Source organism: Typha angustifolia, chromosome 12, assembly GCF_048772165.1.
Source record: "Typha angustifolia cultivar Huaian chromosome 12, ASM4877216v1, whole genome shotgun sequence".
NCBI lineage: Eukaryota > Viridiplantae > Streptophyta > Magnoliopsida > Poales > Typhaceae > Typha > Typha angustifolia.
The window spans coordinates 2,526,685-2,541,506 of record NC_133250.1 but is presented as its reverse complement, the minus strand read 5'-3'; the positions used below and the strand labels follow the sequence as shown (position 1 = coordinate 2,541,506).

Sequence of the window (14,822 nt, the reverse complement as noted above, 5' to 3'; positions counted from 1 at the left end):
TTCGATCCAATTCAATCCCCCTGAAAAATTAAAACTCTGTCCTCCTCGGCCAAACCGAACAACGCATGGCTGCTGAGCTCGCCGGCGCCGGAGCCGGCGTATCGCCGGATCCAGATGGCCCAGATGCGATCCGCATGACGTGGAATTCATGGCCGCGGTCCAAGGTGGAAGCCAGCAAATGCGTGATCCCCCTCGCCGCTTCCATCTCTCCTCTCCGTGCCTCAACTTCCCTCCTCGTCCTTCCTTACCCGCCTCTCCGGTGCAAGACCCCGTGCTCCGCCGCCCTTAACCCGTTCGCCCGCGTCGACTTCGCTGCCAAGATCTGGATCTGCCCCCTCTGCTTCACCCGCAACCCCTTTCCCCCTCACTACGCTGGCATCTCTGAGTCCAACGTCCCCGGTGAGCTCTACTCCCAGTGCTCCACTGTCGAATACTCTCCTCTCCCCTTGGATTCCTCCACTCCCCCGCCGCCGCCCGTGTTCTTCTTCGTGATCGATACTTGCGTAATCGAGGAGGAACTCGGGTACGTCAAATCGGAGATGCGGAGGGCGATCGGGCTCTTGCCGGATCACGCGCTTGTTGGGCTCGTCACGTTCGGGACACAGGTGCATTTGCATGAGTTGGGGTTTTCTGATCTGACCAAGATTTACGTTTTCCGGGGGACGAAGGAGATCTCGAAAGATCAAATCTTAGACCAGCTTGGGCTGTCGGCGACTGGGGGGATGCGACCCAAGGGGATCGGCCAGGCGAACGGGTTACATCACCCAGCAGCGTCAGTTAGGAGGTTCTTGCTTCCGGCGTCGGAGTGCGAGTATACGCTCAATTCGGTGAGGTTCTTGGAAATGGGTCTCTTTCTGGAAGATCGAATCGGGGGCTCAAAGTTATGATATTTGTTTTTATTCGCAGCTGTTGGATGAGTTGCAGTCTGACCAGTGGCCGGTGGAGGCAGGGAACCGAGCGCGACGGTGCACAGGGGTTGCTCTTAGTGTTGCGGCTGGCTTGTTGGGTGCATGTGTGCCGGGTACTGGTGCTCGAATCATAGCTTTGGTTGGTGGACCTTGTACCGAAGGCCCCGGGATGGTAAAGATGCCTGTTTTACACAATGCGTTTCTTTCTTGAATATGGATATATGAAGATTCAGTGTGTTCTTATATTTGATTGTTTGCTAAACATTGCTCATTTGGAAGTCTGGCTGAGTGCTGTCTAATTCAATTAAAATTATCTGGTTGCTTGTGTCCTCTATGCTTTCTTTCAGCTTTTATATGCATTTTCTTTTTTTATCTATTCACCTCCTTTAATACTTCTTGTTGATTATCTTTAAGTTTCCATTATGTAATATTGGGAATTCATGTTGGAGTCTGCAGATCGTATCAAAGGATTTGTCAGAGCCAGTGCGGTCACATAAAGATCTTGCCAAGGATGCAGCTCCACATTTCCACAAAGCAGTCAAGTTTTATGACAATCTTGCTAAACAGTTGGTTAACCAGGGCCATGTACTTGATCTCTTTGCATCCGCACTTGACCAGGTTTCTGCCATTTTTATTTTTTTCATCAAATTTTATAAGTATCTTTTATGAAACTTAACTATATTAGATTCATTTGTTTCGAGTTTGTATAATGGTGAGTCTTTTCTCATTGTAATAGACAAACTATTGCATATTGAAGGCCCGTTTATTTAGCATTGACACATGCTCATTAAAATTTACATATCTTCTTAAAGCGTGATAATTTCAATTGTTATGCGGAACCAACAAAATCTTTTTTTTTTTTAATGTGAAATGGAAATTTAGAAACTCCTTGATAAGATTCTTGAGATAACATACTACTAAGTAGGGGTGTAAACGAGCATGGCAACGGATGGTAGGTAAATGGGAAATAGTGAGAGAAGTAATAGGATGGGTGTTGGGAAGCATGATGCAAAGTTTCAGTTTTGACCCCTAGAAATTAATATTTTAGGCCAAAATGTAATGGTTTTAGTCTATTGTTGTTCAAAATAAATGTCAAAGCCATAAATTTTGATACTCTTAACATTAACCAATAAGTGTCAGCTATTATTGTTCCATCTCTGGTGGAACTTCAAACCATGGTTGGAAGCTTTTTTAAGCATTAGAATAGTATAGTAATTCACTCGTTACTATTATTGGCATATTGATAAAGCATAAGATAGTTTCATTGATCTGGAAAGAGTGGTCTAACAATATTGCAAATATTTGTAGAAGATACTTTTGTGATGTAAAGGATAATTTACTTTAAGCTAGGTTTAGATCATGGATCCTAGTTTCGGCCGATACCTAATCTGTTTTGGGTCGGGATCGGTTGTATCAGTCGATCCCGCCCAAGACAAGTACGGATAGGAGAAAAAGAGAGAGAGGATGAAAGAGAAAGAGAGGGAGGAAGAGAGGGAGAGAGTTGCGACAGTAAGAGGGAGTAGGAAGAAGAGAGAGACGTGGAGAAAAAAATAAGAGATAGAAAGAGGTGGTAGTCGGTGAGGGAGTTAATAAAAAAGAGTTGGTGGGAGAGAGAGAGGTAGTGGAAGAGAAAGTTAGTGGGGGAAAGAGTTTGATAAGAGTGAGAGGGAAAATTTGATAAGAGAGAGAGTTGGTGGTAGAGAGAGTGTGAGTGGTAGGAGGAAAGAGAGATAGAGATTAAAAAATATATATATTTTTTAGTTTTTAGACTTTATATATGAATAATTTATATTTGTATCTTATTTTTATTTTTTAATTTAGAATTTTCTATTTTTCAAAAATTATTTTAAAATACAGGCCGATATTATTGATACGGTCAATATGCATCATTTGTTCGGACGGCCAATCTCGATTTCGACACTTAAAACCAGCATCGAAGAAGCAAATTGTTTGGAAAATGATGAGCTGTTCTTTTGGATGGGAAATTCGTGTGTAACTGCTCAAGTTAGGAACTATGATGCTGGCACGAAGAACTAGGCATCATTTGAAAAAAAAAATGAGGATTTTGGAATGGGATGAAATAATAGGTAATGAAAGATTCACCTCCTTCCTACTTCAATGGGAAATATGGTTAAGAAATAAATGGTTGTATGGATTTTATTGGCCTGAAGTGTATATCAAGAATTAGCCATGGTGCCTTAAGGAAGAAGGACCAAGCAATAAGCCTGTTAAAACTTAATATCCATTTATCTCAGCAGATGAAGGGAACATCTTCTTTGCTTTTCACTTTTTAGTGAAAGATGTTTCAATCAAGTACAAATTAGAAGGATAGTTCAATATAAGGTAATTATCTGTCTAGCTAATTCCATTATTAACCAAATTCGTGTCTGCATAAATGTCCTTGTTAGCTGGTTAGTGGGGAGGTTGCATCTATCTTCTATTTCTCATTATTTCCACTGCATGCTTAGCCAGCATGATCAAGAAGATAACAACATGTGCTCTTCTTTCCCGTCTTACTCTAAGATATAATTTTTATTGTCTTGATTTACTCAGCTCTCTTCTGTATATTTGCCTATAACCTAATCTCCAGGAAGGAAAAGGTGCTTCATAACATCTTGGACAATTGATTAGGATCCTATTGTTTGACAACCTCAATGTTGATTCAACATCCATGCTCCATTGCTTAGCCTTCTCGATCACTTGAAAACAGAATAGTTTACTTGCGCACCCGCACCCTTCTACCTCAAATTTTTAATATCTATTTCCCGTGGTCTTCCAGTTGACCCCTAGTTGTAGGTACACACGAAGGAAATATACGTACAAAAGATACTGACAAGGATGTTGAAGGCTAGAAGTAAATATTTCTGATGGTACTCATAGGTACATTCTTATGGACTTAATATCTTAACAGAGAATAGTCGAAAGTCTAGTCTTTGAAAACCTAATTTCAAGCAAAATGCACTCATTTGAGGTCTCCGTGTTGTCAGTCTTCATTGATGTTGTACTTTTTAGTTCAATGGTTGCAAGATGATTCTGGGTTGGAGCTTAATGCTGATTTATAGTTCTGATTGATTCAGATGCCATCAAAAAATAAAGTTGGAAATGCTTCTTGATAGCTTTTTCATCTGTTTCACTCTTACTCTATGGAACACAAAATATAAGGTTAGAAATTTTTTTCTTTTTGTGAGCCTTTTAATCGCTCTGCTCTTGCTTTATGGAGAACAGGTGCATATCGAATCATGGACAAAATTCTATCATCAAAGTTTATGTCTTTCACCTTTTGAAAAAAGAAAATATTAGCGGTTCTCCTCATCTTTTTCTTCATTAATTTTTTGTTGGAACTCGAAACACATTTGTAATCTTGATGAGTAGTCAGGATTCCATGTGTCTTATGTGCTAAAAAGAATCTATGTTTACCCTTTTTATTTATATCCAGGTTGGAGTTGCAGAGATGAAAGTTGTGGTTGAAAGAACAGGTGGCCTTGTTGTTCTAGCTGAAAGTTTTGGACATTCCGTTTTTAAAGATTCTTTCAAACGAATTTTTGAAGACGGCGAACAGTCTCTAGGCCTTTCTTTTAAGTGAGTTTTCTTTTTTGTGTTTTATGATTTCTAAGGGTTAGACTCTCAATGTATCAGCAATTTACTTAGATATTCTACACTGGATCTGATGGTCAGTAACTTCATATATATTAAGTATGATCTTCAGCATAAGCCTTACTGCAACATTGTCTTTGTACCTTACTTTCTGTTGAAATCAGGATTAAATTCTGCAGAATTGAAATTTCTCATCTATCTGCTGGACTTCTAGCCTACTTTTGGTGTATGCCCTGAACATGTTTTGGCCTATGTTTTGTATGTCAAACTAAATAAACTGGTTATTATTAGTGCTTTTTTGAGCCTTATTATGGTACTTGGACTCTCTCTCTCTCTCTCTCTCTCTCTCTCTCTCTCTCATCTAGATATAGTCATTTTTGGGGATTGAATTGACTTAGATTTATAGCAACACATAGTTATCAACATAAAGGAACAACTTTTTTTTAAATATAATTCTTGAAGAATAAAGGTAGTGAATCTAAAATGGAATATCAGAAGAATTGATTCCAATAGACAACAAAAGAAGTAGAAGGAAAAATAAGTGAGTAGAAAGAATGCACCTACTGCTTATGTTTGATCATCTGAATAATCTTGAAGATCTTTTGTAATCTTAATCATAAGGAAAATGGACTTTTTAAAGTGCCCTAACTAGACCTAGAGAAGGTACAAAGGAGATTTATTGTGCGATAATTCTCTGCCTGTCAGCATCATGAATTGCTTTGGTGGTGATGTAGCTATAGACCTATAGTTGATGTACAGGTGGAAAACAGAGGGGAAATGGGGTATGTATGCTTACGTGGTGGCATCCATTGTTGGCCCTTGGCAAGTTAAGCTCTGATAGTTTGGAAGTATGCTTTGGGAGTTTATCACTTAATTGTTTTAGAAGAACATAGGTGCATGAGGGGATCACTAGTTCACTACTGCAGTGGAGGGAAAAGCTTTGAGCTACAGGTTAGTAGCAGTATGATCATGAGTGATGGTAGTGATGCTCTTGAACATGGAGAACTTGAATGGGTGGATAGCTCTTGATGTGGAGGATAAAGTGGGAAAAAAGGGTTCTGAAGATTGAGAACTCTGGTCTTTCTTCTGGGTTTGAGTTTACGTTGAACCTTGGAACAGAGTTATGTCTTTTCATGATGTTGGGTAAGATTGATGAGAACCTGGTTTTGATCAGCTATCCATGTTATTAAAAATGTGGTTTTTCTTGTTCTAATAAAATATTAAAGGAGGATCATTTTGCAAATAGTTACATAGTGCTTCCCAAAAAGTGGTCATATATGCTGTATGGTATTATATACAATGACAATTTTATATCACAAATTCACAACTCACAATAAACATTCCAACAAATGTTGATGTGGATTTAGTTTCACGAAAAACAGAACCTTATAATCCACATTAGCTTATCCTTATAATAACTTTTTACTGCAGGATGTTGTGGTTTCTTGATAAAGTTGCAACTTGCAAGGAATCTTGCTTCTTAGACCTTTGTAACTGATGGTATATCAAAACAAGCACAACTACTTCCCAATTTTTCTCATACATAACATAAAAATGCACCACTGCTGGGAAATTTTGTTTGTTATATCTTTTCTCTGCTTGACAGATTTTTTGTTTGATAAGATTCATTGCCATGTTTATTACTTTCTATGTACATGTTTAATGGTATATGAATATTTTAAGTTATCTTTGTAGATATCCTTTAATTATGTATGTAAATGTTTGCACTCAGCATTATTCTGTTAGAGGTTTCCTGTTCTTTACCATTTCTCCTACCCTCATATTTCTCAGGTAACTTAAGCAATGTACTAATGTTCATTGTTACTCTTGTGTTATAGCGGTACACTTGAAATCAACTGCTCAAAGGACATAAAAGTTCAGGGAATTATTGGTCCATGTACATCTTTGGAGAAGGTTGTCCTCTTTAAAATCTTACATGCAAATATTGATATTTTCTGTAAAAATAAGGTTATTAATTCCAGTATCGACAAGTTTAACTGCCCTAATGCTCATATTGCAACTCTTGCAGAAAGGAGCTCTTTGTTCTGATTCAGTTGTAGGTCAAGGAAACACAACTTCATGGAGAATGTGTGGTCTTGATCAGACTACTTCTTTGACCGTCTTTTTTGATATATCACCAAGTGAACGGTCAAACCAACCAGGCTACCAGAATCCCAATTTGTACATACAGTTCATAACAAAGTATATTCTGGTCACCTTGGTGTATTTTTTTCTAGATGACCATCTCTTGTACTTTCACTGTCATTGAGGATGTCACAGTTAAAGATACTATGATTGTCATTTTTCTTGCAGCTATCAGAACCCTGAAGGTCAAATGAGAATGAGAGTTACAACAATTGCTAGACAATGGGTGGATGGTGCCAACACAGAGGTTAGTTATGAAAATCTGGACATTTTATCCAGTGTTTGTCAAGTTATTTTATAATTTGCTATGGTTGGACATGAAGTGCTGCATGTGGTTTCAATTCTCTGTAATAAGCTCACAGAAAAGTTGAAGCTTGAAGAGATGATTATAATATTAAAGCATACTCTATAAGATAATATCTTTTTAATCTCGCAGCCTGCCCTTTTTTTTGTTTTTTATAATTCACTTATTGTTTTATCGATCCTTTGCTTTTGTTCCAATTGTTGAATTTTTTTTTCAATTTTCAACTCTTTACCTGCTGAAGTTTGTACTAACTCTGGAAATAGACTAGGTGTTCAGGTTATTTTTGTTGATTTTGAGCTGCCCTTTTTTTTCATCAATAATTTTTTTTTTGGTTTTTTCTTGCAATGTCTCATGTTACTGTGTAGGTTCAACTTGTATATGATTACTATGCTAAGGAGTAAAGTTATTTGATATATTATTGAAAATTATTGTTGAAAATAAACTAGATTGGCAGATATGGAAAAGAAATTTAAGTCAAGATAATAAGAAAATTGCTGTGGTATTTGTCAGTTGATGTTCTCTCTTCTTTTGTTCACCTTTATATGTATATGCATGGAAAAGGGGGATCTCAGATGCAACTTTTTGTGCTTATCACAATGCTTATATCTTTTATAATCACTTAGATGCTTATTTAAAACTACATCTTTTATGCAGGAATTGGTTGGAGGGTTTGACCAAGAAACTGCAGCTGTTGTTTTAGCAAGATATATCTCCTTAAAAATGGAGATGGAGGTAAGATGCTGATTTCATGAAACCTTAGCTTTTAGTGACCATGAGACTGAAAACAGTTTTGTGCATGAATTATGAAAGGAGCTCATCTTAGTCACTGGTGTTAGTTGTGGCAGATTTTTACATTATATGGACTCTTAATTTTGCATTATTTGCCAGTTTAGACACTACAAGTCTGAATTTCCCCTATTTCTGTTGAACTTTTCTGCCGATTATAGTGACTCCAAATTTGCAGGAAGAGTTTGATGCTACTCGATGGCTGGACCGGACCCTCATACGACTTTGTTCACGATTTGGTGATTATCGTAAAGATGATCCTGCTTCATTTACATTAAATCCTAACTTCTCAATATTCCCACAATTTATGTTCAATCTGCGGCGCTCCCAATTCGTGCAGGTGATTTAGTACATTTTTATGATAAATATATTTTGCAGCTGTATTTTCATATTCTGAGGTTTTGCATGATTTTTCTGATGCAGGTTTTCAATAATAGTCCAGATGAGACTGCTTATTTCAGAATTTTGTTGAACCGCGAAAGTATCACCAACTCTGTTGTCATGATCCAGCCTTCTCTTCTTTCATACTCTTTTAATTCACCACCAACTCCTGCATTGCTTGACGTAGCATCTATCGCAGCAGATCGCATTCTCTTGCTTGATGCATATTTCAGTGTTGTTATATTCCATGGTATGACTATTGCTCAGTGGCGGAATATGGGATACCAAAATCAACCAGAGCATCAGGTAGCTTTTCCAGAATGTATTTGTTGTCTATTGCGCTGCAATTTCAATCTGTATATTATATCCTATTGTTAGGATAGGATTGTCTTAGGCCATTAGCTGCTTCCTGATACTATTGTTAACTGTTAACGTCTTAGACCAATTTAAATTTGTTGGCTTGAAAAAAGTTGAATTTGCATTCAGTAGGTTCATATTAACATTTCTTATTATTTATCTATAGCTGATGAACCCTTGTCAAATTGTATTCCTATACATGTTTTCAGTTTAAAGCTCACTGTGTCGCGGAGGTGCATGAATAATCTAGTAAAGCCTACATGTCATAGTAACATGACATGTATTAATTCATTTAGTAAATCAGAGAAGATGAATGTAATTTTTATGATTGTAGAGCATAGCTTTATATGGCAGAAATGTCACGCCTAGATTTGGGAGCATGATGGCTATAAATATCTAGAATAAGGCCTGAAGAAACATGAAAGTTGAAACGAGAATTAGACCTAAGTGAAAAGTGACATAATGGAAATGTATTCAATCTTCAAAGTCCCCTTTGATAGGCTTCTTAATTTTTTGAAAGATAAATCATAATAAGTTAATTCCAGCAAGTAAACCCACTCTATAATATGTTTAATGACAAAAATCAACTTATGATATATATAATAGAAGAATATAAATCATAATAGCAAAAATAAGTCGTCTCAAAAAATAAATAAAATTTATATCTCTTCATTTCAAAATACAATATATGCTAAATTGATTTATAAATTATTCATAATATCTCATTATTGTGTTGGTGGGTGGACCCACTCTATATAGATAATAGCAAGTAAAAACTATAATTCATAAAGCATGTTTGAAAGTTCAATTGTAACAATTTAAATGCACAGATATAACACCACGCGTGCTCATATAGTAATTAGTACTTCTCCCATTTGAGGGCCTGTGGACATGCAACTATGAATCATTTGTTTGGTGCGTCAAAGTAATCAAAGTAAGAGCAAGATAGCATAATTCTTATTTAGTATTTAACAACTGCAGGCTTTCGCACAACTATTGGAAGCTCCTCATGATGATGCCAAGATGATTATAAAGGATCGCTTCCCAGTCCCAAGATTAGTTGTTTGTGATCAACATGGCTCACAGGTCTGTACTTCAACGTACTATCTATCTATCTATTGACATTGCTGATGATTAATTTTACCATGTAATGTTCACTTGGACTATCATGCTTTCTTTGACATCTCTAGTTCTTAAATTGATAGACTTCCATAAAAGTTTCAACTGCAAAATATTGATAACTTGAAACTATAGGTTTAGGCATTAAATGAAAGTGGTAAAACAATTTTCCTTTTTGAAGTAAACCTGTGTGGTCCTGAGCACAGTTAAAGTGGATATGAAATTAGATAGCAAGTCTGAGGAGATTATCATACCAAGGAACATAAGAATTTAAGGAAAAATAAATAGGAACATAAGAATTTCTAAACAGCTAGTCTGCAATACATCCATCTTGGCGGAAAAAGGAAATAGAACCTTAGGCATGGCCTCATCGGTTTCGTCTCACTTCTGATTGTTCTTTGTGCAGGCAAGATTTTTGTTGGCAAAATTGAACCCATCGGCCACATATAACTCGGCTCACGAAGTAGCGCCAGGCTCTGACATCATCTTCACGGATGATGTTAGCCTTCAAGTATTCTGTGAACACCTTCAAAGATTGGCTGTTCAGTCATGAGGACATAATTGAGGGCTTTTTTTTTCTTTCTATTTGTTCCGAGTTAATTTATTTGGGCTTAAGATGTTATTTCAAGGTGTGAGTTTTTCCTCTCTACTTTTTTTTTTCTTCCTTGTATCTTTCTGTTATGTTATAGTGCCACCTCATATTTTCTCGATAGACTGCTTCTCACATTTGGGAATAAGCTTGAATGTCCATCACTTATCTGTGATTCTAGATTAGCTCGTCCTGCTCTCTTGGGTATAAGAAATCTTTCTCACAATGCTTGATTTAATTCAATAGATATTCGATGATTTCTTCTCCCTTCTCTTCTTGTAACCTTTTCCATCCTTTCCCTGTACAGCCTTGTTATCATTTTGATCAATACCCACTTATCTCAAACAAGAAGATGAAAAGAAAAAGGAAAATGAAGTTCAGATTGGTATTCTGTTGTCTGATCATCTTCCAGTGCAGTTGTGCACTCTTCATAAAATATTGAGGATTTCATGCGACCTGTTGCCAAAGTTTCTCGAGTTTTACTTTATTAACACTTCCGAATCTAGATCTCCAACTCAGTGAGATCCTAAAGATTAATCACCTTATTAGATATTTTGGAATATTGCTGATAGGTCTTAACCGTGATAGGTATTATCAGCTCTGGTAGTTGCTTGTGCTTATTTTGTTGACGAATTTTTAAAAAAGTAAACAAAATTAACAGCACTAGTAGTTTGCTTGTGCTTAGTATACTCCCTACCCGCTTAAGCGAGAATGCTTGAACTTTGTGACAAACTCTTCTCACCGTCTAGTGCAGTGTCAAAGAGGTCTTTGAACTTTTTATAAAATTCTAACAATAATAATAATAGTGGACCTAGACCGACAGAGATTGAGCAGAGATTGTGGTCAGATGATTGATTATTAAGAAGAAATGTTCTGAGTGTTGTATCAACAGATTCGAATCCTGTTAAACCATTATTTTACTTGTCACGGGGTCACCGTGAAAAGGTCATAGTCCTGTTCTATCGGACAAGAAGATAAGGAGGTGTCATCCATGTTTCCTAGCAGCACATTGCAGTGAAAAGAGTTAAACTTTTGCTGGACGGACGGTGGATTAGCAATAAAAGGAGCTAATGTAAACATGATATAGAAAATGTAATTGAAAACAGAAAATAAAATTAAAAAAAATAGTGAAGGAAATTTTAGTTTATCTCTAGAAACCATGAGATGAGAACAAAAATCTCTTGGAGGGTCGACTACATAATTTGCTCAATTTGAAGAAAACAGAACATGACTGTGTCTGATCGAAACTAATTTTAACACAAACAGAAGAGAAAAATCTGCCAATATCCTCCACTCCACATCTCGATCTTGTGTATCAAACTCTGCTCAACGGTTGGCCTTGGCAACACGTTCAATCTCATCCTTCTTCTTAATTGCATAGCTATATACAGCATAAAATAGATTGTATTAATCATATGAACTATAGCAGCAAGTAGTGTGAATCTGTTTAATTTCTCAAAACATAATTTTAATTCCAATTACGTAGAATAGAAAATATATATATATATATATCATGCAGGCCTTGCATAATAACATGAAAATTACTACCACATATAAAAAGTAACTAGTAGAATTGTAATCACTAAAGAAGGAAACTAAAGATATAATGAATATTAAAGGATAAAAAGATATACCTATTGGAAGAACCCTTGGCTGCATTAATAAGTTCATCAGCAAGGCATTCAGCAATGGTCTTGATGTTTCTGAAAGCACTTTCCCTAGCTCCTGTGGTGAGGAGGTATATTGCCTGGTTGACACGCCTCAGAGGAGAAATATCAACTGCCTGTCTTCTAACGACACCAGCCGAACCAATCCTAGTAGCATCTTCTCTTGGCCCACTGAAATTAAATTAAATTCCCAGTACCGTCAGACAATAGAACAAGTGCCTATAAAAACATAACATAGCAAACAAACTAAACAAAAAGGATCTTCAGTTCCGCACATTAAAACCTCAAGAGAGATTCCCTGTGCTGGAAAAGCATGCAGCTCTAGTGGAATGAAGAATGATAGTTAGGAACACAGCATAAATATACAGATAGAAAACATACAATCTAATTACAAGATAGGGTATGAAAACAGTTATTTTTAATAGACATTATGAACTATTGACTCGGCAAATATTTTGAAATTGAGGGATAATAACTATTGATTGGCAAATAATTGGACTTGGCAGTACTCCTGTCCAAAAGAAGAAACAAGAAAGCTCAAAGCACATGAGGAAACTGGACACAAGGTGTGCCAGACTTGATGCCAACAGTCTTGACGAGGCATTTCTAGGCATCACCTTATTAAAATCCCTAGACTGAAATAGGTTGAGGAGCTTCCCTAGAGTGTCTCAGATAACCAGCGGATCTAGACCTTCCTTGTAATCAACCACAGACATCTTTTTTCTTTTTAAGACATTCAATGTCACGGATATCTATTTCAGCAATGCAAAAGATTGCTGCCATTAGGAACATTAACTTGACTGTCATAATAGGCACTTATAAATTATTTAAACTGTCAGTCTGTTCCTACATATTATTTTACCAAATTCTAATATCGAAAGTCAAAATTATGCAATGGTCTATCCTCAAGAGAAAAACAAATCCCGTGCTCTAGTAAGAGAAACATTTTCAGCAGTAGCACAACCTTGTAAAACTAAAATGCCATACACCAAGCCCTCTTAATCATCCTGTTTGCTTAAAAAAAACCAAATAAAAGGATTTCATATCTGTAACAGATCCTGTGTCTACAAAATCAGAAAAATATTTTTGGAAACCCATTCAATTCGTTATTAAAGGTAATTTCCATACAATCCTTTCCAATATAAATAGCTAAACTATCAATTCTATATACATTTTATCACTCCACTTCACTAACTCATTCTCACAATAAGTTGTTTAAGACCAGCCAAAGATGTTTTGGGTCCTCAAGGGAAGCCTAAACAAATGCAAAACATGCAGATCAATGCCATCTAAATGTTTGTTATGCCAATATTATAAAAAAAGTCTGCTAGAACATACTGATCCAATTCCTGACTAACTGAAACATAAGTAGAAGAATAAACTGTTCTGTTCCTATTACTGTGGTACAAGATATAATAGACATTCTACATACAGTCTCGTCACATGTGAGATTAACAATATAAATGCTGCTCTATTTAGAAGAATGATATACTTAATAACTACGGTAAAAAGTATTCTCCACATCAATTTCCCCTGGTGAGTAATAATAGAATTCATGAAACAATGACCTTGGACATGATCAATAAGCCTTGAATGAAACATATAGTTGGTCAAGTCTTACCTGTTAATGACTGCATCAACAATGACTTGAATTGGGTTCGCATCCGTCAGCAGATGAATGATCTCCATTGCGTGCTTAATAATGCGAACAGCCATCAGTTTCTTCCCATTGTTACGGCCATGCATCATGAGAGAATTGGTCAGTCTCTCAATAATTGGGCATTGAGCCTTGCGAAACCTCTTGACTGAGTATCGTCCAGCTGTATGGGGAAGGAAGGTAGCATGCTTCGCAGGAGTCACGGCAATGTAATCAGCCAGTGAAATGTCACTAACCTACAATAAGAGACTTGATATGAGTACAACTTTAAAGACTCCTAAATTCAACTATAAAACAGTTAAGCATAATAATACCAACAACGATAAAAATTGAAAAAAAAATTGAGGAAAAGACTACATAAGAAACTGAAAGGTCACTCTTGAGATGCAAATTTGCTTTTCATTTCGTTCAAATGCTCTTAAATTTCGTCGAGAAACCTCCAGACTCCAGAAAATACAATAGAAAGCTAAAAACTGCATGACCACTATTTACAGAGAACCAAACAGCAAAAAGGAAAATAACCTCTAAATAATCATCCATAAGAGGATGAAAATAAATAAGAATCGAGAATTTCTCGCCTCAAAATTTTAGAATAGCATTTAACTGTTCCTTACATTATCAAAACATCTTACTTTTACTGAATTAAATGAGATAAGACATAAATCTACTAAATCCTTCTCCAGAAAACTACCAAAAGCTAGGAAAAAGTTTAATTTTGCAATCTTATCACGATATAATCCACACCCGTTCTATCTTTTGAGCCCTAACAAGCCCTAGACAAAGGATCCAGCTAAAACCTAAGCATTTTATAAGAGAATAGATCGAAGCCTTATCGAATCGATCTAAGGGGAAGGAGATCGAGAGACCTGGACATCCTCAAAGGACCAGCGATTGAAGAGCTTGACATCTTCCACCGCCGCCATTGCCTTCGCCTTCGCCTTCGACGCCGGACGAGAGAGACACACAGAGAGAGGGGAAGAGAGAGCGAAGGGAAACGAGGCGGCTCAAAAACCCTAGCTAAAGCGTATATATAGGAGGGGATTAAAGCTTTGAGGAGCGTGGGGGCAGGCAAAGGATTTGATCGACGGCTGGTGATCAAATAAATCAACCTAGGAAAATATTAAAAAAAAGAAGGGAGGATTACATTTGACACCCTATATTTCACAAATGTAACATTCACACCCCTATCTTTTCAACTTTTTCATTCCGATCCAATATTTTTGGCTTCATTAGAAGCTTGAAGTCGAGTTTAGAGGTGGATTAGTCTTATTCTTTACAAATTTGATGTCAATATATACAAACTCCTATGGAGTGA

The 14,822-nt window shown here is 36.6% G+C and overlaps 2 protein-coding genes across 2 annotated transcripts; one reads left to right on the top strand and one right to left on the bottom strand.

Moving 5' to 3' along the window:
• On the top strand, window positions 1–10,349 carry LOC140772129 (protein transport protein SEC23 E-like). The gene is made up of 12 exons (XM_073114039.1): window positions 1–827; window positions 907–1,080; window positions 1,365–1,526; window positions 4,345–4,487; window positions 6,341–6,416; window positions 6,532–6,704; window positions 6,816–6,894; window positions 7,606–7,683; window positions 7,916–8,077; window positions 8,161–8,424; window positions 9,457–9,561; window positions 10,001–10,349. Exons 1-12 carry the CDS (start codon window positions 66–68, stop codon window positions 10,145–10,147), a joined length of 2,325 nt encoding a protein of 774 aa, XP_072970140.1. The 5' UTR covers window positions 1–65; the 3' UTR covers window positions 10,148–10,349.
• A 962-nt stretch (window positions 10,350–11,311) lies between these two features.
• Window positions 11,312–14,530, bottom strand: LOC140772729 (small ribosomal subunit protein uS7-like). The gene is made up of 4 exons (XM_073114938.1): window positions 14,374–14,530; window positions 13,472–13,743; window positions 11,818–12,021; window positions 11,312–11,564 (listed from the first exon to the last, which is right to left on the bottom strand). The coding sequence occupies exons 1-4, from the start codon at window positions 14,428–14,430 to the stop codon at window positions 11,510–11,512; spliced, it is 588 nt and encodes a 195-aa protein (XP_072971039.1). The 5' UTR covers window positions 14,431–14,530; the 3' UTR covers window positions 11,312–11,509.
• Window positions 14,531–14,822: the final 292 nt, after the last annotated feature.